General features: G+C 39.1%; 3 protein-coding genes across 10 annotated transcripts in view; 2 read left to right on the plus strand and 1 right to left on the minus strand.

Moving 5' to 3' along the window:
- The window catches only part of cdk14 (cyclin dependent kinase 14), a 20,750-nt gene extending 13,916 nt beyond the window's left edge, over nucleotides 1-6,834 (plus strand). For 4 of the 6 annotated variants that reach the window (XM_060861523.1, XM_060861526.1, XM_060861527.1 and 1 more), the window contains 10 exons: nucleotides 605-699; nucleotides 848-910; nucleotides 1,237-1,360; nucleotides 2,322-2,442; nucleotides 2,664-2,757; nucleotides 2,955-3,018; nucleotides 4,513-4,561; nucleotides 4,630-4,769; nucleotides 4,876-4,979; nucleotides 5,111-6,834. In XM_060861523.1, coding sequence (XP_060717506.1) covers nucleotides 605-699; nucleotides 848-910; nucleotides 1,237-1,360; nucleotides 2,322-2,442; nucleotides 2,664-2,757; nucleotides 2,955-3,018; nucleotides 4,513-4,561; nucleotides 4,630-4,769; nucleotides 4,876-4,976 — 851 coding nt within the window. In that variant the 3' untranslated portion in view covers nucleotides 4,977-4,979; nucleotides 5,111-6,834. Of the gene's footprint in view, nucleotides 1-604; nucleotides 700-847; nucleotides 911-1,236; nucleotides 1,361-2,321; nucleotides 2,443-2,663; nucleotides 2,758-2,954; nucleotides 3,019-4,512; nucleotides 4,562-4,629; nucleotides 4,770-4,875; nucleotides 4,980-5,094 lie in introns of all 6 variants that reach the window. The other 2 variants (XM_060861524.1, XM_060861525.1) reach the window with 2 other exon arrangements.
- Nucleotides 5,655-14,433, minus strand: nod1 (nucleotide-binding oligomerization domain containing 1). 2 transcript variants are annotated; one of them, XM_060861520.1, is made up of 13 exons: nucleotides 14,277-14,433; nucleotides 12,630-12,695; nucleotides 11,847-12,299; nucleotides 11,255-11,429; nucleotides 9,363-11,175; nucleotides 9,066-9,149; nucleotides 8,882-8,965; nucleotides 8,504-8,587; nucleotides 8,322-8,405; nucleotides 8,060-8,143; nucleotides 7,810-7,893; nucleotides 7,310-7,393; nucleotides 5,655-7,169 (listed from the first exon to the last, which is right to left on the minus strand). In XM_060861520.1, exons 3-13 carry the CDS (start codon nucleotides 12,036-12,038, stop codon nucleotides 7,097-7,099), a joined length of 2,841 nt encoding a protein of 946 aa, XP_060717503.1. In that variant the 5' UTR covers nucleotides 12,039-12,299; nucleotides 12,630-12,695; nucleotides 14,277-14,433; the 3' UTR covers nucleotides 5,655-7,096. The 2 variants fall into 2 exon arrangements, with proteins under 2 accessions (XP_060717503.1, XP_060717502.1); XM_060861519.1 differs by having other exon boundaries at nucleotides 12,626-12,695.
- A 4,072-nt stretch (nucleotides 14,434-18,505) lies between these two features.
- On the plus strand, nucleotides 18,506-25,924 carry LOC132840119 (sodium- and chloride-dependent transporter XTRP3-like). Of its 2 annotated transcripts, XM_060861521.1 has the most exons (11): nucleotides 18,506-18,779; nucleotides 18,969-19,109; nucleotides 19,237-19,328; nucleotides 19,965-20,195; nucleotides 20,354-20,464; nucleotides 21,413-21,654; nucleotides 22,208-22,370; nucleotides 22,470-22,674; nucleotides 22,791-22,950; nucleotides 24,786-24,951; nucleotides 25,138-25,924. In XM_060861521.1, the coding sequence occupies exons 1-11, from the start codon at nucleotides 18,656-18,658 to the stop codon at nucleotides 25,312-25,314; spliced, it is 1,812 nt and encodes a 603-aa protein (XP_060717504.1). In that variant the 5' UTR covers nucleotides 18,506-18,655; the 3' UTR covers nucleotides 25,315-25,924. The 2 variants fall into 2 exon arrangements, with proteins under 2 accessions (XP_060717504.1, XP_060717505.1); XM_060861522.1 differs by lacking the exon at nucleotides 18,506-18,779 and having other exon boundaries at nucleotides 19,040-19,109; nucleotides 19,237-19,306.
- The last annotated feature ends 212 nt before the right edge of the window (nucleotides 25,925-26,136 follow it).

The following is a 26,136-nucleotide window of genomic DNA, read 5'->3' on the forward strand; positions in this document are numbered from 1 at the left end:
CATTTAAAGAACGTACATTATGTGTAAAGTGCAGACAGGGACTCCATCATAACTAACAGGGAGAATCAGAAGGTGACACAGACATGAGGGCTTCCTGAAAGAGTCCAAACACTCCACAGTCTATAAACCTGAGTGAACATGTGAGGGTGGTGAGGAGACAACATCCAGACATCCCAGTTCACCAAACACTCTGTGCCCATCAACCCTCCACTCCGCACTTTGCTTTCTTTTGGTTAGTTTATTTATTAGTTGTATTTATTGTGGAAACAGGGAATGGTTGAGCTGAGGGGGTTAGTGGCTAAGGTTCATGCTGCTGTGATTAATTAGACTAACGAGGTCCTGTGTTGCAGTGAGTGGCAGGGAGTCAAAAAATGGGAAAAGTGAGAGTCTAGAGAGAGCCGAACACACAAAGCTAAGTGTGACTGTGTATGTGTGTAAATACAGAAAAGTGATTAAATAATAATGTTTTTGTGAGTTATGTAAGCCTGCCTCCATCTTTACTTGTTCCTCCTGTTCATATTTATATATTCCTGTAAAGATGCTGTCCATCGTGAATGTGCTGTACAAATAATCTTTGTGTGTGTGTGCGTGCGCGTGTGTGTAGCATCTCTCCTGAAAGGTCTGAAACATGCAAATATTGTCCTGCTACATGACATCATACACACCAAGGAAACACTCACACTCGTCTTCGAATATGTGGTGAGTAACAGAGCTGATACACACCACACACAAACACCCCATAAATGCCACACACACACAATTGCACAATTTACCTGTCTGTCCTTCTCTCTCGCTCTCTCTCTCTCTCTCTCTCTCTCTCTCTCTCTCTGCCCATCTTTCGCTGTAGCACACAGATTTATGTCGGTATATGGATAAACACTCCGGGGGGCTCCACCCTGAAAATGTCAGAGTAAGTGTATCTAATCGTACACCTCTGTCTCACTGCGTTTGGGTGTGATGTGGATGTTTCTCTGTCTGTTTATTCAACACTGGTGTGCTTTATTAATGGACTCTTCAGTATGGTTGTAGTTTGGGGATGTGGCCTGTGAATTGATGTTACTTACTAGCTGAACAGCATGTGTGTGTGTGTGTGTGTGTGTGTGTGTGTGTGTGTGTGTGTGTGTGTGTGTGTGTGTGTGTGAATTAAACTTATTTCTCTGCAATACACTCACTATAATTTTCCCAAAAATTATTTAGCATGTGTTTGTGTGTGTTTGTGCATCTGTGTGTGTGTAGCTTTTTCTGTTCCAGTTGTTGCGAGGTCTGTCCTACATCCATCAGCGCTTCATCTTACACCGAGACCTCAAACCTCAAAACCTGCTGATCAGTGAGAGTGGTGAACTGAAACTGGCTGATTTTGGTAAAAAACACACACACACACACATACACACACATGAACACAGACACACAAATACAATGCTAATTAATTAACCTGTTTTACTCAACAAATCTAACATTCTGTTAAGAAACACTTTCAAAAAACAATTATAGTTGTGTGTGTGTGTGTGTGTGTGTGTGTGTGTGTGAGAGTGCCATTCACAGCTGAAGAGAGGAAGAGAGGTGGTGATACCTCACAGAATAACTTTTTTAGTTGTATGCATAACTCTGACTTAAACACACACACACACACACACACATTATTCATACAGTTCATCTTTCTGTTTCTCCATAAACAATGTGTAAATAAGCACACAGAGAGGAAACACATCTAGCCAATCAGCAGTGAGTTAGTAGGAAAAAAATCCATAAATCCCAGAATATGGTGGATAAACAGGGCCAGAGTCAGACTGGAGACGTGGCTGTGACCTGCACTACTCAGGGGCATCATGAGGAGAGGGGCTCGAGAAGAAAGAGCAATGAGTCACACTGAAATGTGCGCAATATCAATAGAGGTGGAGGGAATTAAGCTGAACTGACATAAACAGGGAGGAAAAGAGAGGAAGAGAGAAGGAAAGGAGGATGAAGGTCACCGTTGATGTCATTTTTCCCTTCATCATTGACATTCAGTGCATTTACACAGCAGGGGCAGTAAAGGGGGGTGAGTGATCTTCAACTTTAAAAACAATAAAGGAGCCACTGCTTCACACACACACACACACACACACACACACACTTACAGAGATCAGAGAGCAGAGTGTAAAGGTCTGGAGACATATATTATACATCACACACTATTTATATAACACACAAACACACACTTAACACTTTCACTTTGTGAGGTTAATTATGGAGGAATAGAACAGTGAGACAGTAATGGTACGGTTCTATTGGAGAATCTTAATAACAGTGTGTGTGTGTGTGTGTGTGTATCTGTGTGTCAGGTCTGGCTCGTGCTAAATCTGTTCCCAGTCATACATACTCTAATGAGGTGGTTACTTTGTGGTACCGACCCCCAGATGTTCTCCTTGGTTCTACTGAATATTCCACCTGCTTGGACATGTGGTGAGAGTGCGCACACACACACACACACACACACACACATATAATTCTATCTCTAAATAACATGGATGTAAGTATGTGTATGAGCTACACTGACAGACATTTTATTGAGTTGATGTTTGCTGCACTGCCTGTAGGGGGCGAACTGCTTCAGCAGTATATGCTGTTTATGATGGCTGATGTGTACAATGTGATGTACTGACTGTGGTTGGTTGACTGCTTAGGGGCGTCGGCTGTATCTTTATCGAGATGATTCAAGGCGTGGCTGCCTTTCCTGGTATGAAGGATGTGCAGGATCAGCTGGAGAGGATTTTTCTGGTGAGTTAGACAGCTATTTTTCCACCATTTCATTGTTTCTTTCTCTTTCTCACCCCATTTGTGTTCATATTTAAACAGAACTCAGGTTTTATTCATAGACTTTATAATCTCATTGGTATATATGCAGGGGAGACAGACAGGGAGGATGGCTGTGTGTCTGTCAGTCTGTTTCATGCTCTATATCTCTCTATCTGCAGGTACTTGGTACTCCATCTGAAGAAACATGGCCAGGTGTTCACTCACTTCCTCACTTCAAACCAGGTGAAAACACACACACACACACACACACACACACACACACACACACACACAAAAGTGAGGATCCAATTGCAGTTAAACATTTAATAAACAAAACAAGAAACAGAACATGCAAGACTAGGCAGAACACCGGGCTGACAGGAAACAGAAACACATACAACGACTAGCGACAGGGAAGTGAACAAACAGTGTATATATATATATATATATATATATTAGACAGGAACCAATCACAAAGCAGAGACAATGAGTAACTAAGACAACAAACGAGAGGGAATGAGTTTCCATGGCAACAAACGAGTGGGCGGAGCAAACAATTAACAGCAGGGCAAGACAGCAGACAGAAACAGGGCAAAACACAGACAGACTCATTACAGTGTGTCATCACATTACATTTACATTTACAGCATGTGACACTCTCTTATCCAGAGCGACGTACAAAAGTGCTTAAGTCTCTATCATTGAATGCAGGAACTCTGCTGCACTAGGTTACAGACAACATACCATGAGCCTAAATCACTGTTCAAAGTTTAAATACACACGTACAACAAACAGGGAAGAAAGTGCTAGTGGAAGAGTTTCATGAATAAGCAGATCTTCAACCGTCATTTGAAAATAACCAGTGTTGTTGAGCGTCAGGGCTCTAAGGGTCCAAAAGGGTCAGGAGGGAAGAAGATTGAAGCTTGTCAGAGGGGAAGTCACCAAGCACTGTCAGAGGAGTGCTGTCGGAAGGGAAAGCACTAAGCAGTGTGTCCATTACTTCCAGGAAGTCTCCTAGGGGACCAGGAGGGCGGTAGATTACAATGATGAGAAGGTTGATTGGAGAGGTAACTGAAATGGCATGAAACTCAAAAGAGGAGATGGTTAAATGAGACAAGAGGAGAGGTGTGACACCATCTCCTTGACAACAGTAGACCTGTACCACCACCCGTGCCTGTTTCTCATGGTGATTGAGAGAAAGCATAGGCAGAGTATAGAGCAGCTGGTGTAGCAGTGTTCTGTGGGGATATCAAGGAGTAATGGGAAGCTAAAGCAGAGCTTTCCTTACAGCAGACTGACAATTCCAGAGCCCACCTACCACCACTGATTGAGACTCACACAACAGAGGAGGTTACTGGAAATGTGACCTCTGCTCTGTAGACAAGAGCGACTGCGACCGTAAGAGGTGACTACAGAGATGGGTTTGAGGCACATTCCTGCAGTCTGCAGAGTGAGATTAAAATATGGTGTGGTAGAATATATCAAACTGTACTAGACACTTACAACAAAATTCAAATCACAGTACTGTAGAACAAAGTGAGATAAGCAGATAGTACACAAGAGTCATAATCCTATTTTACCAGAAGGCAATATATTCAAATAGAGTTAAAGCACATTCTCATCATAACAGTATAACAGAGGAAGCTAACTGTTTATAGCATGTTTATAAATAAGCTTAAAGAGTGTCTGATGATTGTGTGTATTTGTGTGTATTTGTGTGCTTGTGTTTTTCTGCAGATCGGTTTCCCGTGTATAGCGCTAAAAAACTTAGACAGGCCTGGAACAAGTAAGTTAACTACATTTTTTTGTGTGTGTTATGTGTCAGTGTGTGTAACGCGTGCATTGTGTGTGTAGGTTAGGTCATGTGGATCATGCTGAAGATTTAGCCTTCAGATTTCTGCAGTGTTTCCCAAAGAAGCGTCTTTCTGCTCACACAGCACTGCAGCATGAGTTCTTCAACCAGATTAACTCTAAACTGCGGGAAATTTCAGACAGTCAGTCGCTCTCTCATACACACACACACACACACACATTTTTAAGATAAATATGCTTTAACAATTTTTGCCAGATTTGAACAGTAGTGTGTGGTTTTTTACTTAGTGTCCTCCATCTTCTCTGTGTCGAGTTTGAAACTGCAGCCAGAGATGAACATCACCAACATCAAAACACACAGCAAAGGAGCTTCATGTGATAAACACTGACAGGTAACACTGGCTCTCTCTCACTCTCTCTCACACACACACACACACACACTCTCACTCTCACCCTCAAGAGATACACACAAACTTTTGAGGGTAGATATCCTTTTGTCTCTTTCAGTGTGTGTGTTTTACAGGTTGCTTTCTCGCTGTGTTCAACCAGGGTGGAGGACATGAAGGAGGCAGTCTGCTCTGTTCTTTTAAATTATTCCTTACTTCATTTTGTGTGTGGTTTGTATGTGTGTAAATACAGTAGGGGGAATCTCACACTTACCAATATTATTCTTTTTATTTTTTTCATTAAAATGTTTACACATTGTTAACAGAGAGAACACACACAGTTGTGTGAATAGATATGTGTATTATGAGAATGTATGTACAGAAATTTTTCTGAATCTTATTTACTATTCTTTCTCTGCCACTGACCCCACCTTCACCACTGACCCCGCCTCATTCTGTGATTAGCCAGTTCACATGCACACTTCTTATACACACACGTACAATAATAATAACATTGATGCTGATGAAGCAATGAGACACACACATCTGCGTGTGTGTGTGTGTGTGTAAGTAATACAGGCAATACACAAATGTGGTGCTACACCATGTGGTTAGATTATGTTCTTTCTGACTGCAACACACTTTGAGACCAGTATTGACTAAATCACAGCAAGACTATGATTTGTTGTGTTTGTGTGTGTTTAATCGAGAGCTTCCTGTGTTTCAGAGCTGTGTGTGGAGCTATGTGAAGTGCACAACACACACACTTATTAGAGGTTATAAGATATACAGTAATAAAACAATACAGTAAGAACAGCAATGAAACATCCAGCACTCTCTGTGTGTGTGTGTGTGTGTGTGTGTGTGTGTGTGTGTGTGTGTGTGCACGAATGCAATTAATTACTTTGTGTATTATTGTCATTTTACCATAAAGATTAATGCATACAGTAAACACACATACTCAATACAACAAACCTCCACACACAGTAAAAAAACATTACAGACAGAGTACACACACACACACAGAGTAAACTACTGTCTCATACACCCCTCAGTATGCTTAATTTAGGAGTAAACAGGAAGCAGATAGCTGGTCAGTCACAGTAACATCTCACTCTTTACAAACTCAGCACAGCTTCCAAACTCTTGCTCTGTAGAACACGACTTCCTGAAGAAATGTGAGCTAACAGCAAAAAAATACTACTGTAGTGCAGGTTTCAGTGAGGGTTCTAATGCTCACGTCTTCGCTTCCCTGTGATTGTGTTCTTATCTCTTTATTAGCTTAATAGAGTAAGCTAAATGGGCATTGTGGACTTTAAGGGCGTACTCATTTACCCAGAATGCTTTGCTGTACAGATTTGTTTAAAATGTTCTTCTGTCAACAGGAGCAATAAAATTGTTATTATTTCAGTTCCAAAATGAATATATGATTAGAAAAACACACAAAGACAGAGGAAAAAAAAAACCAAAGTAAACTGCAGTCTTCTTATATGGCATGTCAGGGAAAATCCAACATTCATCCCATAACATGATCCCAAAAGGCATCGTCACATCCGTTACACTCACAATCAGCAAGAAAACAGAGAACTGAAATAATATAAAAACACATCAACATGAAGTTAAGTTAGAACTTTCATTTTCTCTCACACAGAGTACTGAGTATGTGTGAGATGTCTTGAATATCTCATGGAGATAAATATTATGTACTCATAATGAATTTGCCCATATCTTTTCTCTTAAGGGTTTGCCCCATGCTACACCTCCTTATAAGCTGTATAAACTGTGTGATGTCATTACTGTTATGTCCATCTGTAAATGTTCACTGTTGTTTTAACTGAAATAAAGTATTTCAATGCAGTAAGACATTTAGTTTCAATTTTCTTTTCTGTACAAGGACATAGAGGACGATGTAAACAAAGACACTTCTTAGTCTTAATATATACACTTCACATTGCTACTGTGTCACATGTACATTCAGTTCAGCTACTGCACAGTTTTATCAGTAGCTTTGTAAACTTTATATCATCATCTGACCACCACAGAACTTGACCAAAGGGCACAATGCTTAGAGCCAACATTCTGCTACACTTATAATGTAGATTAAAACATGTAGCAGAATCGTCTCAGCAGAATCGAAGTCTTTTCTCCTCACTGAAGCGGGTCTCGTCCTCTTTACTGATCTGATTCCCCTTTAAACTGCACACATTCACAAACAAACATGAAAACTGTGATTAGAAGAACAGCATCATAACCAACTAGAACATTCAGTGTGGCTCTGCCTCTATGTGCAAAAAAAATCCTGTGTGTGTGTGTGTCTGTCTGTCTGTCTGTCTTACTTGACTTCTTTAATTATTCTGTTGTGTTTCAGACCTTCGGCGAGCTGCTCAACTCCACGAGCAGAAAACTGATTGTCGATTAACCTGAACACACACAGAGTGGATGAGCACAGGACACAGTAAATCATAAAAAACACCTTGTTCTCTGATAAAATCATTTATTCTGCACATTTTTTGTCTATCTTGTACCAATAATAAGAAACTGTATGTAGTGAAGCTTCGGTTCAATATGAATAAAAGTTTTAAACAAATAAAGATTATTAATATTATACATTATATAACTCATACATATATTACTCATTACTGAGTACACTTCAGACTTGTCTCCTGATGTTGACAACAGAGAATAAAAGACCAAAGGTTCAGTGATGCTTCCTCGATTTATTTAATCCTCATCTAACGCATGAGCAGATAAAGCACAGCCTTTAAGATCACAGAAGGGACTCGACCATGGGAAAGAGGACATGGGTATTTAAAAAGCTTGTGGTATGGGATCTTACATGAGGTGTGTGAGTGCTGAATTCTTCTGAAATGCGTTGGCTAGCTCCACTGCTGCATTGTCTGAGATCTTGTTTTGAATCAGCCTAAAAAAACAAAAAAGGGCATGTTACATGTAATAAAGCCATCTGTATTCCTATTTATAGACATATAACACCACACACACTTTAACATGAATTCATATGTATTAAAGTGAACATATGGTGTCATGTGTCACTGAAGTGGGTAAGATGTGAAGAATTTGATGTGCACCAAAAGATGTGAAGGCTGGAATTTAGCGTTAGTGCTCTCGCTAAACTTGTTCCTCCCTCAGACGTGATCCCGTTTGCCGACAGACTAACAATGACAAAGTTACAGAAGAAATCGTTATTTTTATTTATATTTATAATTAACAGTTCATATATTACTGTAAAGTGAACTATGATTAAAACCCTAGTGTGAGCACGAGACCATTTCCTGTTGATTTTTGTTTCTCTCAGTGATCTGTTAACAGGATCTAGTTTTATAATCAAACCTGAGATTCGTTAAGCTGCTGTGGTTCTTTATTGCCTCAGCGAAAGCGTGAGCTCCGTCATCTCCGATGCTGTTCCCCCACATGCTAAACACAAAACTGAATGTTAACACATTACTGGGAAATTGAATTAGTTTATTCAGGTTTAATGTTTGTTCTTTTAGATCTGTAAGTTGCCATTTTACCCAACGTCAAAGATCGATTTGCTTTTCCGAATAGCTTCAGCAAGAAATGTTGCACCGACTGCTGTGATATGATTATAGCCGAGCCTGAACACATCAAAAACATTTACACAAATCATGTCTTATTTTTTTCATCTTGTAAACTATTGTGATGTGGAGTCTTTTATTTTGACACATTGGTGGAAGACAGTAAATCCACAATCAAAACTGAAAATACACTCAAGACAACTAGTAACAACGACCCAAGAAAATCAAACGAAGTCAGTAAGAACATCAAAAATGAGATGAAAATAAAAATCAGTGTGACAGAAAACAAGGAAACATCTAGGAAACACTGCTGATTAACAGTGTTTAAAACAAAATAATAAAATCCATTCCTACTTGACGGTTCTGAGGTGAGGACACTCTGCGATTATCTGTGCTATCCGTTTGGCTCCAACGTCTGTTATGTGATTCTTGTAAAGTCTTAAAAATGGATTAACAGAGAAAATTCTGTGATCAATTAATTAATGGATTTCTATCCAATGTAAAAAAAGCTAATGTTCATTAGTTGATGTGAAATTACCCCAAAACCTTAATGATTTTGTGTTTGATAAGTTCTTCGGCCAAAACCTCCACACTACTGTCAGTCAGCTGATTCACACATAACCTGAAACATTTAAAAAATTTTCATGAATCCAAAATGAATTTCATTCATTCATCTTCAGTAAACACTTCATTTTGTTCTTCATCATCTAAACTTCTATAAAAGAATATGTGCAACCAGGAAGATGAATTCTAGGACCAGTGGATCAAGGGAACATTTAGAACATGTAAGATCCACTGGGAAGATTTTGTGTGTGTGGTTTGGAATGTGCCGTACCTGACTACAGTCATTTTGCTGAACGAAGGAGTAAGCTGCTTCACACCATAGTCATTAATGTTGTTGTTGTCCAGATCGACTGCTAGATGCTTCCTGTGGTGATGAAGGACAAAGTTGAGTGCGCTGCAGTCGGCTGAGTAGATGTTACAGTATGCCAGTTTGAGGTAATCTGCTGAGATTCCTTTAGCTGTCAGACGAGCCACGTCCTCGCTGTGTGTCTCAAATATACAGCGCAACATCCACAGGAAGTTTGGCATCACATGCACTTTATTTCCCTTTATGTCGGTGCTTGGGTGGCGAGGCAAGCCGCTCAAATGCGTTTTTATGCTGGTAGAAAGGTAGGACTTCAAAGCCTTTCGCTTTTTCTGCAGTGATGCTGGAGGGACGAGATGCTCCAGGAGGACAGCGTTGGATTTGGACAGCAGACCACACAGGAACAGGTTTGTGAACTGAAAGTGCTCATTCGTCTGAAAGGGATCTGAATTCCTCAGATGAGACGACATTCCCAAACAGGAGAGGAAAGTCATATGGGATGATTGATGGTACTCACACTTGGAAAAGAACCTCAGGATCTCATCGGGAATGACATGTGGATCCAAGACAAGAGAAAATGCAGCCAGGAATGCCTGCAGTGTGACATGGAGGAACTCGTATGCTGCTGAAGTGCCACATGCGTCGTAGTGACTGACGGGTCTCAAAAATCCGACCTGAATGTCATCATCACTCAGGCCACAGGATGAAATCTCATTATGGGTGAACGTGAAGCTGCTCTTTTCCAGACCCAGCAGTGCAAGCTTAGCAAAAGCAGAGAGCATCTTCAGCCCTGATTTAAATGCATCTGTGGGACAGCGTGTGCTTCTCCTCAGGGGTCCAGCACTCTTACTGCTCCGGCTTAAGAACACCTCCGATAGCAGGAGGAAGACGTTAGTAAGAGTAATGCAGGAGTCCGGCAGCTCAACATCTTCATACACACACTGAAGGTGCTTAAAGCTCTTGAAAATAATCCAACTGAATAATGGGAAAGAGCAGAGACCACAGAGGTGGGGGTTTGCGTCCAGCTGAAGAGACACCATGTCCCTCTGCTCCTGCACAGGGAAATGATGAGTCATGTATTGTCTGAGATGTTCTGGTGAGAAACCTCTCAGAAACACTTTCTTCCGGATCACTCTGCTCTGGATTTCTGTGCCAGTTCGAGCCGTTAAAATTTTCTGGGATCCACTGAGCAATTTTCCTCTCAGCAGGTTTATGAGAACTAAAAGCGGGTGTGATTTTTCCTCAGGAGAAACCACCTCTGGCATGTTTTCTAAATCAAAGTTCATCTGGATTTCATCATATCCATCAAACGTGAACAGTATAGACTCTGGAAATCGTAGGATGTAGCTGAACACCTCACTGTCCGGGTCTCCATCTGGATAACAGTTATATTTGAATATCAGGTCCTTCACTGAGATCTCATCAGTCTCCTTAAAGGTGCTGAACATCCTGCATCTGAATTTAAAGAGAAATTTTGCTCTGGTGTTCAGCTCTCTTTTGGACCACAGGTTCTGGAGTTTCTGGAGCAGAATGGATTTTCCTACTCCAGCATCACCTGTGATTAAGATGGTTTCAGCCTGCTCGTTAAACACACCGTATTCACACAGAATTTCATCCAGACTCTTCAGGAAGCCCAGACTCTCTCCTAGCTCACTGAGAATTTCCATCTGTGTGTCTGTGTACAGCTCCTCCAGTCGCGTCTCCTCTTTCTGAGAATATGAAGTGAGGAACTGAGTATCTCTGCTGAGTTCCTGCCTGAGTTTCTCACTGTATCTGCTAACTGAACACAGAAACCAGTGTTAGTGCAGTAATCATTTAGACATGAGAAATTCTATATGTGATTTGATTAAAACACTCACTGGGGTCGGTGTTAATCACAGGTATGTCCTTCACACTCTCAGCAGGTTTGTAGTGAATTGTGTCAAACCAAGGCCGAAGGTCGATGAATGCATCATATGCCTGGTGCAGGATGTTAATAAAATACGCAGAGGCCTCTTCGCCTTTACACTGCACCAACTCCAAGATTTTACGTACCTTGAATATGAAAAGTTTTGGGCTTTTAGGATATAGGGAGAATGTATGTAGGTGTGTGTGTGAGTGCTTCTCTCTTTCTACCCATCCTGAGGTATCCAATTGTCTTCCGTGCCATGAAGATTTTGGACCTCCACTGAGACGAGGGCGACTCTGTGAGGATCCTGAGACATCTACAGATCTACCAGCTCCAGTTAGACTATACTATACTAAAGAGGAGATGTGAACTCCATGTGATCTTTTACAAATATCTTTTTAAATATATCTAATATTAACCTTTATATTATTCTTATAATAACCTTTTGTTCTATGTTTCTGTTCTGTAAAGCTGCTTTGAGACAAAGTCTATAGTTAAAAGCGCTGTACAAATACATTTGAATTGAATTGAATGTGTATGCTGTGAGAGACATGTTTAAGTACCTGCTCTGTTTTAGTGGCTGAACGCTGGATGATCTCTGTGTCTTCATTGCAGAGGAAGCCATTTATCTTCAGATTGTCTAAAATGCACTGTGTATTTTTTATCTGTTCCACTAAAACCTCTCTGTGCAATGTGAGTAACCTACAGGCTTCAAGAGGAGCTTCAGCTCCAACCAGATCCACGCAGCCCATCATCAGAATCAAGGAGCCTTCACACTCTACACAAGACTTTTAAATCTTACACTAGCTCCATTCTGTCCAATTTGTTTTTGAGTATAATTCCCTTCTGTGTGAAACTTTGTCTATAAGAAACAAATATCCATCACACAATAAACAGAAAAAATTCTGATCAGTTCTCTGTTCATTGCACTGTCTGTGCGTGGTCTGGAGGGAGCGCTGTGCATCAGAAACTAACACTTTTACACAGAATGTTCTGTCCATCAACGATGCTGGAACCTGAGGAGTGGAAACAAACAGGAAAGGAGATACAGCCTGGATGAAAAGGTGCTCAGGATTTATTTTAGAAACATTTAGTACAGCTACAACCTATAAGAGACCTGGACGGCTCATGCTGCTTTATATTAGGGGTTGCATGTCTACTCATTTTTTACTAGTGAACAACAGATTTAATGATTCATCAACTATTTTTTTCTAAGTTCAGGGTGTTGCACGTTTTGAAGTGTCAAACCACACTGGAGTTAAGTAAAAGTAAATAAATCGGTGCAGTAAATGTGCAAAACAATAAATCTGTGTCTCATATGATTATTACTAATATTACTTACATACTTGTTTCTTTTAAATTTCAGTTGTGTAGACAAGCTGATGGTTCAGCTGACATCACTGCTTCTGAAACTGAGAGTGCAGCATATTACTGTGGAGGAAACCATAATCCACTAACATATAATAAAAACATGTTCTGTTGGTAAAGAGTTCAGAAAAAATGATAACATAGACATAATGTAATTGTGCCCATTTAAGTGTATTGAGAGGTCTGTGTAATTTTAAGTTAAACAAGCCTCTAACTGTATAAAGCTTGAGAACCGCTGCACTAGTACATGAACTGTGATTCCCTATTATCACGTATCACTCACCTGATCTGCAGCACTAATGCGTGACAATTCTGTAGACATGATCTAAAAAAATATATTTGGGCTTATTCTAGTTTTGTTCGATTGTGAGAGAACATGTCTTGATTCAGCTTTGTTTTAGCAATTAATAACCACAATTTACGTTTAGCGGGAGTGTTAATGTAATTTACAAAGCTAGCACATATAATTTAACTCTGATCAAGCATAGGATTCTTATTGGCCACTAAGTTTATAGCAATTAGAATGAAACAAATGTAAAGCACAGGAAACTGTGTACAAACTAGTTCTCTACATTACAATGATATTGTTTCTTTGCGAGTATTTATAAGCTACGCATCTGCATCTGCAAATGGATCTGTTCAAAGCTTTAAAGATAACACACTGAAAACTGTCTCTATTCTCTGAATTAAAGCTAATTGAACAAATGAATTATACGTTATTCAGACGTGTTTTAATAATTAAGAATTTTGTATTAAAAAATTATACCACCCAAAGGAAATAGGCTACTGTTGGAAAAATCTTTTTCTAAAAACATTTATAGAACAAGATTTTAGAATCAACACAGGCACAAAATAACAATGTATACAGAAACAGACAGGATTCATCACATTACAGAAGACATGAGTTAACAGAGTCTTTTAAAAGCGATAAACTCTAATATGAACACCAGACAAAGGAAGTCAGTCTAAATTAAAGAACTGCTCTTTGAGCCCTTGGTCACTCAAATCAGACTGAATACGTTTTTTTTTTCACTACAATGTTTTTTTTATCTGCACTATTTGTTCACTTCACCGGTTTGCACTTTATCTGCCATGTGCTGCTTTATTTCATTTATTTATTTGAGTAAAGATTTGAACCGATTCTCTCGACATCTGGAAATGCAGCTCGACTTCCGTCGAAAATCGTTGACGCATGCGCGGTAAATGTCGGGCAACATCAACGCTACATCGTTGTTGCAAGGAACAACAACAACAACAACAACAACAAAAACGCTATTTACTCCCAGTGGTAAGGGAAAGGTCGCAGTGACTCACGAGCAAGTAGGCGGAGGTTTATAATCATCTGCTGTTTCTAACAGACTCCTGTACAGTTAACTGTCTGTTTAAGAAAGTTTAACTCCGTTTAGTTCAGTTTAGAACAACAGAGTGGATTCAAGGAACCGGAAGTACACGCTGGCTTGTGTAGTACGTTAAACAACGTGTGTGTGTGTGTGTGTGTGTGTGTGTGTGTGTGTGTGTGTGTGTGTGTGTGTGTTTTCAATACTGGACATCAAGTAACAACGTGATACAATAAAGTTATGTTATGTAATAAAGTACTAATATTACTAATAAAGTGATGTTCCTACCCCTAGTCGTCCTTCCGAGGGCAGTGTTTACAGTACAGAGATAAATAAGGTGAAGAAAAAGAAAAGAACCAAATTACAGATCCATGCTTGAGAGAGAGGAGTTATAATGGCGAATATGAGCAGTGTAATAAACCTCTGACTCTGAGACTGTATGAGGAAGTGAAAGTAAAATAATGCTTTTTAACCCTAACGGCCAAAGTTAGTGACGTGAACAGAAAACGTCCAAGATTGTGAAAATCCTTCACACGGTCAAATGTTATACTTTATAAAGTTCTGATTTCTACAGACCTTCCTGAACTGAAATATATTTCTTTTTCACATTATAACCTACAGTACTGATAGGAAACCACATTACAGTGATATTGTAATTACTGTCTCATCGTTTGAGGTAAAAGTCACCCTAACCCTGGTCTCTTCACCCCACTGATCCGTTAACAGAAGCGTCACATCATCTGTGGCTTGAAAGGTTTTTTAAAGCTGGCAGATTTTCATGTTCATGTTTAAGTTTAAAAGCTCTATGCTTCACCCTGACCACCTCCCACTGGGTCTGCTACTGCTACAGTGATGCCTCGAGATACGAATTTAATTCGTTCTGTGACTTTGCTCGTATCTCAAATTGCTCGTATCTCAAAACAATTTTCCCCGTTTAAATGAATTGAAATCCCATGAATCCGTTCCAGCTCGCAAAATTCCACTCCAGTTGTTTTGTTTGTGTTTTGAATATGAAAAATGTTCAGTACTGTATTTATAAATGACAAATATTGTTTTAAAACATACAGTAATAAAAGAGAATGTTAAAAAAAATAAACTGGTTTTACTTTACGGAAGATGCACACGGAGGTTGAGGGAGGAGTAAACAGGAGGAATTTTGTCTCGTACGTACACTTTCGCTTTCGTTCACTTACTCACTACTGTACACTCTACTGTACACTCTACTGTACACTCTTAATGCTACTTTACACTTAAATGGAACTTAACTAAACTTCACTAAAATTAACGAACTTAAATCAAGCATCGCGTTAGTTCTGGCAGGCCACGTCGTCAAGCGTTAATCAGCTGTCCACGACGCGCACCAATCCGGTTACGACGTCCATATTACCCGACCATTTAAATTCCCATTAATAGAGCCGCTCTAGCGCTTCGCTGCTGCCGCGATCTAAACTCCCTCCTCCAACCCTGACTCCACCATGCCGGAACCCGTGTTCCTTGTACCAGTTAACATCATAAATCTCCACATATTTTTCTCTCTCTCTCTCTCTCTCTGTCTCTCTCTCTCTCTCTCTCATTATTTAATTATTTATTTATCAATTCATTCATTTATTACTTTCCAAAAACGCGTAAGCGAGCAAATCTAATACTACACATGATTAGTGGTTCTGTTATACGGGGGTCTGTTCTATTTTCGCTGCTTTCTCCGCTCTGACCACGCATACGCACGGACGGGCACGTGGATTTTTGTCCAGAACAGAACCATTCCGCCAACACTAACTGTATGCATATCATCTAATAAATTCTCTTTTGACAAAGTGGTTCTGACAGAACTGAAATTCTCTTAACTTAATTGCTACAATTTCTGGTTTCTTTACATTAATTTTGCTTAATTTTCTTCATCACTTTTCTCTTCACTTGTTTTTGCCTTTTTTGTCACTCTTTCCTCACTAACATCTGCCGGTCGTTTTAATAAAAACCTGTCCGGTCGGCATATCAGATGCGGTGTAGTCGCACAAGTTAAATTTTTTTAACGGATCCAACGCTTAAAATGGATCCGAGAATTACGGATCCTCAGATGGTCAGCACCTCATGCAGCGCCTTTGCGACTCTCCATAGGAAATGAAGGACTTCCTGTTTATCGGCGTCGTTTGTCGTGTGCAGTGTGAAGGCTGCTTTAACCGAGTGAGACGCGGGAAGCTGATTCAGGGAAACAGAGCACACGTGGTTGTTGGGGATCTTTGTTTCAGCGGCGGCAGCTCGGATGCTCGTATCGCAAAAATTTGCTCGTATCTCAAGCCAAAAATTTGGTCGAATCACAGCTTGTATCTCACAAAATTCGTATGTCAGAGCACTCGTATCTCGAGGCATCACTGTACTGGATTTCAGTTTGTCTTGATAAGCTTTGGGTAAGCTGTTATGCTCAACTTCCATTATCACCTGGAATTATTATCATCTGAACAGACTTCTGTGTGAATGTAGATCTGAGGTAATATTTCAGTGCAAGTTAAAAGATTTAATTTTATTCAACTAAAAACAAAATTGAGTATAAACACAAAGAGTATGTTGTTAAGGTGTAAACAATTCCATGTTTCAGATTGTCACAGCACATCTAATGCACATCATAACATCATTACACATACAATCTGTTCTGCTAATGCTGTCTGTCTGTGTCTTTACCTATGCCCAGAATTGTGACAGTAATATTTGGACTGCCTTAAATAAATCTAATGCTTCTCTTCACATTTGTCTGCTGTCTTTTCACCTTCACACCACATATTATAATCTCACACTAGCCAGCTGTTACACGAGGAACCATGAAATTGCACTATGAGCAGAAATGTATGATACATATGAGAAATAACTAATGCATTATACTGATATATTATATAAAAATATATAGTAGATGTTTTTTATTTATTTATATTATTCTCATACTGTTTTGATCTGTTTCTTGTCTCCAACCCTGTCATGTGACTGGGGTTGATAATTATTATCCCCACCTGTTACATGCTTCGTTACTGATTGTTTAAGTCTTGTCTGTTAGACACTTATGTTTCATTGTCTCTGAGCCTTGTTTTTTTTGGTATCCATGAATTGAAGACTCCCTGGTTTTGGTTCATTCTAGTTTGTCCTGGTTACTCATATTGTCTCTTGCCCACCTCTGCTCTGGCATAAGCTAGGACTCTAATGCTGTACATCTGAAATGATGTACTTGCATTCTGCTTCAGTCAAGCATGCATTCCAGAAGACATAGTGTGCAGTAAAGAGGGCAGTGTGAAATGGAGGGGAAACAAAAGTCTGTTAAGCTGTACATCTGCTCTCTCTTTATGCCTGCATATGATTGTGTACTTTTTCCTCTTCTAAGCCCAGGCCTGATGGTATACATTTACCAACAGATGGATTGCATCTTCAGTGCAAACTCTATTATTAGTGGAAGAGTGAAGTTAGTGATTTGCTGGGCTCTAAAGCCTGATGAGAGAGAGAGTGAGGATTTTATTATCCTTAATTGGCAGTAAAATGTTCAAGTGCTTCTGCTAATCAAACAAGAGCATCCCCTAAAAAATTGAGTGAGGATCCAGCCATGACCAAGGCCAGTAGCTCTCTCTCCAGTCAGGAATAAGACCTATGTCTCTTTAACTATGACCATGGCCTAGGCCCAGGCCTCTCCAACCATGAACATAGTCAGCAAAAAGACCTCTTCTGCCATGACTGAGGCCTACACCTTTACTCTAGACCTCTGAAGCCACAAGATAGGCCGAAGGGTTTGACAAGGTCCTTTCTTCCCAGCCTAATGCCTGCTATATGGCCTCTTCTGTCCAGCTTTAGGCATATGTCAAAATGTCTCCAAACCAGCACAAGGCTTTCTGTTTTGATTTGTGTCTTGTTTCTGTCCCTGATGTGTGACTGGTGTCAATACTTATTGTACCTGTTTACACGTACCTGTTTAACTTTGCCCGCTTTTAGGTCTTGGAACTTTAGTTACATATACTTGATTGATTTATATACCTGAATTATAATCTGCATACATGTAAAGTTTATTTATTAGTCATCTACTTTGGCCCTTTATCATATTGTCATAAGTTTCTCTTATCTGTAAAAATGAATTTGGTGAAATGGTCAGTTTATAATAAACATGTAGACATCGAAGAGTTCAGGAACAAAACACTGTGTAGCAGCAGGATGCTTAAAAACAGGACTGTACTCAGTGATACAGCTGTGCTTCTTACTGTTACTCACACACACACACACACACACACACTATTTTCATCCCACCTACAGCTGTGTTTCTCATTGTGACCCCCACACTGTTACTTACATACAGTCAGAAAACACTGACCTCGCGCACACACACACACACACACACACACACACACATGCACACACAGCTTGATAGTTAAAGTACTTTCACTTATGTTGTAACTTCAGCCCAAAACAAAGACTCCACCTCCTGTATGGCCCGTCCCCCATGTGAGGACACGCCCCCAATGTGAGAGACTGTTCTGTAATATACTCTGTGTTATAAACTGACACTTTACTTAGTCTTGGGCTCTGATCTCTTAGCACTGAGCTCAGTCGATCTGAGTTTCATAGATTTCAACAGCAGATTTACTCACTTAGTTCAAGTGTTTATTTTTTTAAATATAAATATAGTAATAATTAGTGGTTCGATGGAGAAGGAGGACCGGCCATCATGGGACACTCCGACTCAGTTTGTGCTGGCATGTGTTTCATATGCTGTTGGTTTGGGAAATGTGTGGAGATTTCCTTATCTCTGCCAGATGCATGGAGGAGGTATGACTGAGATGTTATAAATTCATTAAAACATTAAAAATATTAACAACTTTGGTGAAGACAAAATTACCCATTATGAGAGAAAAAGATTTTTATGTTTTAAACAAAATCTTACTAAAAATAAATTCTAAAATATTAAAAGATTTAATACAACATTGAAAGGTTATATGAAATGTGTGTGTGTTACAGGAGGGTTTCTGATCCCATACATTGTCATGCTCTTCCTAGAGGGAATTCCTCTTTTCTATTTGGAGCTTGCTATTGGACAGAAGATGCGTTTAGGCAGCATTGGCACATTCACTTCCATTAGTCCCTACCTAGGGGGAGTGGGTAAGGGATTCATTATGCTCACTTTCATCAGTCCCTAATTAGCGGCAGTTGGAACATGATATGTGTGTGTGTGTGTTACAGTAATGATTGTGTTATATTATGTTTTTTTTTTGTCTTCTCACTGTAGGCTTCGCGAGTGTGGTCACATCTATCTACCTGTGCTTGTATTATAATGTAATTAACGCCTGGAGCTTCTGGTATCTTTTCCACTCCTTTCAGGTTTATTAATATTATTATGTTTCACTCATATATATATGTATATACGTATATATATATATATATATATACGTATATATATATATATATATATATATATATATATATATATACGTATATATATATGTATATACGTATATATATATATATATATATATATATATATATATATATATACACACACTTCATCACATATTTATTAAATTTGGCATATTGATAGAGAATAGTTTCGAGGCTTGACATGTTGAGCTCTATCTATCCATTATTGAACAATTCACTCTTGATGGTGCCATAACAGAAAAGTTGCAATGTCTCTGCAGTGCATTTGCTTATTGTTCAAAGTTCCATGTAAAATGTGCATGTCAAAGTGCATGTAAGTGCCATGAAGTTTGGGTGGCACACACCAAGTTTAGTGAAATTTGGGGTGCTATACTGAAAAGCAGGTTTAAACACCCATGTGTCCATGTACGTACATGTCTCCCTAGTGGCCCCGAGGTGTTTGGCCCCTTAATTTTTGCTTGCAGCTATTATCATTATTATTATTATTATTGTTGTTGTTGATTTAGAAAGGTATTGTAGGTCATTGTTAATAAAATATATACGTGTGTGTGTGTGTGTGTGTGTGTGTGTGTGTGTTAGGCCATGTTGCCATGGGCTCAATGTCCCCTGAACTCCAATCATACAGGATATTTAGAGGAGTGTGAAGTTGCCACTCCAACACAATATTTCTTCTTCCGTGAGACATTAAATATTTCAGCGTCCATTGATGAACACAGTGTTGGCATTCACACAGGTGTGGCACTCTGCCTCCTGCTGGCCTGGAGTATTGTCTACCTCTTCATCATCCGAGGAGTAAAATCTACTGGCAAAGTAAAGACCACCATTATAGTCATAATAATTTAAAAAAAGATGTTTAATCGCATCCATAATCAATCATAGACAATTACTCTGTTGTGAGGAAAAATATTCAGTGGTCAGGTGTTCACATAATTCTGTAGCATATGTATATAGAGATTTTTTGTTTTTAGGTGGTGTATTTCACTGCAACGTTTCCATACCTGGTTTTGGTTGTGTATCTGATCCGTGGCGTCACTCTGCATGGAGCGCTAAATGGAGTGAAATACATGTTCACCCCAAAGGTAGGATATTAAGGCTACAAACACACCAGGCCTGTTTGCAATGCACTTATCAAAATGAATACAAACCCTTCGTCCCTCCATCACTTATTCCAATTTTGTGATGTAAAAAATGAAAATGAAGGTAATAATGTCAGCTCTTTAATGTGATATAACACAGGCCAGGTATAAAACAAACAACTATTTTGGAAAAAAATCTTATTATAAACCTAGTTGCATAATTATGCACACCGTTAACTAATATTGCTTTTAGTACAGCACTGGTTTAGGGTTAGGGGCTACCAAATTAGCACATCTTGTTTTGGTAATTGTATTCCAAAGATCTCAAATTGTGAAAGGATCTCGTGCACCACCTTCTTTGTCATTTCCATATGAGCTTTAACTACACCAACTCCAAAATCTTCTTTTGAAGTCATTTTTTAGTTGAGTTAGATAATTTGGGTCGTTGTCATGCTTCAAGATGATTTTTTTCTTCAGCTGTCTAAAAGAGGCCTGCAAGTTTTGTGCCAGAATTAATTGGTATTAAGAACTATCCATGATTCTCTCTATCAGTGTCAACTGAACAGAAGCAGACTGATGGAATGATGCTGCTTCATCACTGGTTTCTTTGGGTGATGATTTTATGCAAACCATATCTTAAGGAATTATGCCCAGATGATTCTATCATAGTCTCTTCAAATGGTAAAACAATATGCCAGATGGTTTTAGACAATTTAGGCACACTTGTATGTTTTTTATTCATTTAATCTCACCAAGGAATATGATCAATTGTCCCATACAGTGAATATCCAGTCAAATATTCCTGCAGATACTTGTTTTGCTGTAGTTTTTTGTCAGCCTCCCTGGAAAATTTTCTTTATGATTAATTCTGCAAGAATTTGGAAAACCTGTCATTTTAACAGGTGTGTGCACTTGATGTATATTTTTGAATGTATTTGTCTTTGTGTGTAGCTGGAGCAGTTGGTGAACCCTCAAACGTGGATTAATGCCGCTACTCAGATATTCTTCTCTCTTGGTTTGGGTTTCGGTTCTCTAATTGCTTTTGCCAGTTATAACGACCACAATAACAACTTTGAGCGTCAGGCTCTTGTTGTCGCTTTCATTAACAGCGGAACATCAGTTTTTGCCAGCATCGTCACCTTCTCTATCTACGGCTTCAAAGCCACGTTCAACTATGAGAGCTGCTTAGAGAGGTGTGTTTGTCTCTGTGTGTGTATTCTGTCATGGGTGTAGAAACAGATTTCTATACTATAAATCAGTAACTATTTTAACACTGTGTTATCAAACATTAGCAGAGTTTATGTTCTGCCATAAACAGTAAAACAATAATCTATGACAATAAACTGTGGTTGTAATTTTCCATTTCATTTGCAGCACTCAGTAGAGCTTCTGAATGAGATGATTATATTTTCTATTCCAGCTGAAGCTGAGGGCATCGGGTGGTATTTATTTTTATACTGAGGGGAGCGGGTGGTGTTTATTCTTACAGTAATGGAGCAGGTGGTATTTATTTATTCTGATGGGAGAGAGGGGTGACTACTCTTATGCTGATGGTGGCAGGCAGTATTTACTCTTATGTGGGTGTGATTTTACAGATGTGTATATATATATATATAGCTTAACATTAATTACTAAAACATGTTTACTTTACCCTAACATCAGTTGTCAGTTATTTATCATCAAATTTATGATAAGCTTGTTCAGTTTAAAATGATTTATTGTTCATTTGTTATTTTTTTATTGCAGGATGAGACTTTTACTTCTAAACACATTCAATCTTGCTGAAGATGCCATAAATAAAGAAAATATGACGTCATGGATCAATGTTTTAAATCATACAGATCCTGAGAAGTTCGCACTCATTCAACACAAAATAGAGTCTTGCAGTCTGGAGGCTGAACTTGACACGGTTTGTGCATGTGTGTGTGCTTGCGTGTGTGTGCACTAATATAATGATTAGATGATCAGTAATGATGTGTTTTCTGTGTGTGTGTGTGTGTGTGTGTAGGCTGTTGAAGGTACCGGCTTAGCATTCATTGTGTACAGTGAGGCAATTACGAACATGCCAGCTTCTCAGCTCTGGTCTGTTCTCTACTTCTTGATGTTGCTGATGCTGGGGATGGGAAGCATGTTGGGAAATGTTACAGCCATAATAACACCACTGAGGGACTTCACAATCCTTGCACAAAACTTCAACCATGCCACACTCAATGGTATAAAAAACTCAATTTAACAATCAATCAATAATTAAGTCCAAACCAAGAACAATTCAAAACATTTGAACAATTTGGCTAATTAGTGTACACTCTCTTTCTCTCTCTCTGTTTAGGTCTGGTGTGTCTTTTCTGTTTGCTGCTGGGTTTGGGTTTCACCACACGTTCGGGTAATTACTGGTTTATGGTGTTCAATGAGTATGGTGCAACATTCTCTTTGCTTTTCATTGTGCTGATTGAAGTTCTCGCCATTTCCTACGTCTATGGACTGAATAGGTAAAATTACTGGAAAAAAATTATATCTTACATATAATAAATTCATACTAAATTTTTTGAATATTATATGATATTAATATATCTAATGGAACTTCTCATTTTACTGTTAAGGATTGTAATATCAACATAGCACTACTGAAAGTGCTCCTATTTCATTAAATATATTTCACAAGTAGATGATATCCCATTTTTACATTATAGTGCAAAACTATTAAAAAAAATTATACCAGGTTTTGTATATAACCCGGGTCCCTGAGAATGGAATGAGATGTTGTGTCATGGCTGACATTATCGGAATGCGTCATTGAGGAAGTTATGTCTGAACCACTGTGTTCACACACGGCAATTTAATAGACACATGATGAAAAGAATATGCCGCAACAAGTCCATATAATGGCATCTATGTCATATCACTGGCATACTATGCTGTGTCATTGCTAACGCTATGGAAACGTCAATACCCACGCTGCCACACACCGGCCAATGACTCGCAGACGCCGTGAAAGGGCACGAGAGAAATGGAAACAGAACAACAATTAGCCCTGAGGGACCTTGGACCCGGGAGTGGGGTCCAGGTTACAGAACCTGATAAAGGTGAGCAAAGAGGACCAACCTACTGCACCACAAATTTCTTGGAGGGGAACACCCCTGGCCAGACAAACAGGGAGGAGGAATTATACCATGAGCTCAAGCTGTGGGCATTAGTACTCGGGGCCCTTACAGGGCAAAGCAGATGCAGCCTCTCCTGTTCCGACAGACTCATAGGGGCGGAGGATCCAGAGCTTCCACATCTCGGGGTGGGGGTGTAGGATTGCCCCTTTCGCCTGAGAGAGGAGATCTTTCCTGATGGGAGTCTCCCTTGGAGTGTGTCAACTTTGGAGGCAAACAGATACACTTCCACCCTGCTGAATATCTGCCAAGTGGAATCCCACACTACCCCAACAAGGTGGTTCTCTGAGAAGCACATACTCCTCTGGGTTCAACCTGAGGCCTAGAGACCTCATATGGGCAAGCACATTGAGCCTAAGACTGGGCCAGAATTAGATAGTCATCCAAGTAATTCAGTGCAAAGATGCTCTGGGGACACAGCGGTTGCAGGGTAGTGTCTATGCACTTTGAAAATGTGCATGGTATCAGGGCTAGACCAAAAGAAAGGACACAATGTTGGTTAATTATTGGAAAGCGAACCTGAGGAACTTCCTGTGTAAAATAAATGAAAAGTGGACACAGTCCCTCCTCTTTCTAGGGAGCAACAAATACTGGCTGTGAAAGCAGAGTCTTGATCTGGGAGGGAACCGGTTTATGGCCCCTTTCCTCAGAAGTGAAAGAAGTTCCTCTTGACTAGGACCCACTAAGACACACCTAGCAGAATTTCCCATGCTGTCTGAAAGGGGCATGTGATAGCCTAGTGGTTAAGGTTGTTGGGGTAACAATCGTAAGGTTGCGAGTTTGATCCCAGGTCCACCAAGCTTCCACTGTTGGGTCCCTGAGCAAGGCCCTTAACCCTCAATTGCTCAGCTGTAAATAAAAAAAAAGAGATATTGTAAGTCGCTCTGGATAAGGGTGTCTGGCAAATGCTGTAAAGGTAAATGTATGACAGAGTTGTCAACCTTGTCCTCGGCACCCTGACAGGCAAGTGGCAGGTGCTGACTCAAAATGCCAGAGGCAGTGGGGCCAGGAGGTAGGTGTAAGCTGCCATAGGAAGGATGCTCCTATGAACATCACTTCATCTACATTCTGATGGTTTTTAAATGAGTAGGTGCAAGTATGTATATGTATGTGTTGCATTGTGACACAACTCAGCATAAGTTGGCGGATTATATTTTAATGTGTAGGTTTGAGAAGGATATTGAGGACATGCTGGGCCATCGCCCAAACTGGTACTGGAAGATCATGTGGATTTTTGTGAGTCCATTACTGCTGATCAGCCTCTTCATCTCCTACATAATAAATTGCATCCAGGGAGGAGCACCGACATATCAGGCATGGGACAAAACCACAGTAAGAGATACATATTAATTTAAAATGAATATATTAATTTATTATAACTGTATTATATTTGATCAAATATTATTTCTAATCAATGTAAACACTGCGACTGATTTAACATTTAAAGTAAATATGTAGAATTATCTGAATGGATGCTGCAGGTCAGAGATGTGTTCTCCTGTCTTTTCTCTTATTCAGGGAAAATCAGTGAAAATGGAGTATCCTGTTTATGGTCAGATCTTCATTGCTCTTCTCATTGTCTCATCAGTAAGCTGTGTCCCCATCGCAGCTATTTATGCATACTGTTTTAGAAAAAAACGGGCAGTAAAAGTATGTGAGGCAGTCAATACTGTATCATCCACCATAACACCATGACATACACCATAATTACCACTATAACATCTGTCACAGATGTTCATCATGTGACATATTGTATAAGAATCAGTAGTTAAATGAGATAATTAAACTTAACATTTATTCTTTACATTTAAACAACGTAGTGATAGACAGAATATACATTAAATAAAACTGCCCATTTAATGTTTTTTTGAATGGTTAAATACATAATTTACTTGTATTATTACAGATTTTTATTATATTTTCAGTTGTATAATGTTGAAAGACTTTGTAAACGTGTGTAGTATTTAGGGTGTCCAGTTAAAGAAACTGTTACATACGTGCTATTTTAGTTATAATTATTTAATCTAAAAGGTTGTGAATTAAATTCTTTTGATTTAACATCTGTACAATTTAGATTTATTTAGGGTTTGGTATTTGAAATTATATGATTTTAAAAGTATTCTGTGTAAAAAAACAGTAATCTGGTGAAAAATCCCAAACATGCGTGTCTGTGTTTCAGTATTGAATCTTATAGAGAGTTATATGTAGAATATGATGTTATTTTTTATAAAGTCGATGCATATTGTATTTCTTTTCCTGTATGTGTTCAGTTTTCATGGAATTAAATGCATTGGGAGTAATGAAAGCTTTAGTGTTTTTATCATTTTTGATATAATCCACTACAGTATTTTAAGCTCATTATTGCCTTTTGTTTTCATGGGTCATGTTGTATAATTTCAGTCAGGAATGTGAGTTCAGTCTAAAGGTCAGACAATCAGTGGGAATAAAGTTTACAGCAGTGTGATCTCAAAGAACTTCATGCACCACATAGAAGTAAAAATGAATAACAAAGGAGCA

The sequence above is a fragment of the Tachysurus vachellii genome, chromosome 25, assembly GCF_030014155.1.
Source record: "Tachysurus vachellii isolate PV-2020 chromosome 25, HZAU_Pvac_v1, whole genome shotgun sequence".
NCBI classification, from domain to species: Eukaryota; Metazoa; Chordata; class Actinopteri; order Siluriformes; family Bagridae; genus Tachysurus; species Tachysurus vachellii.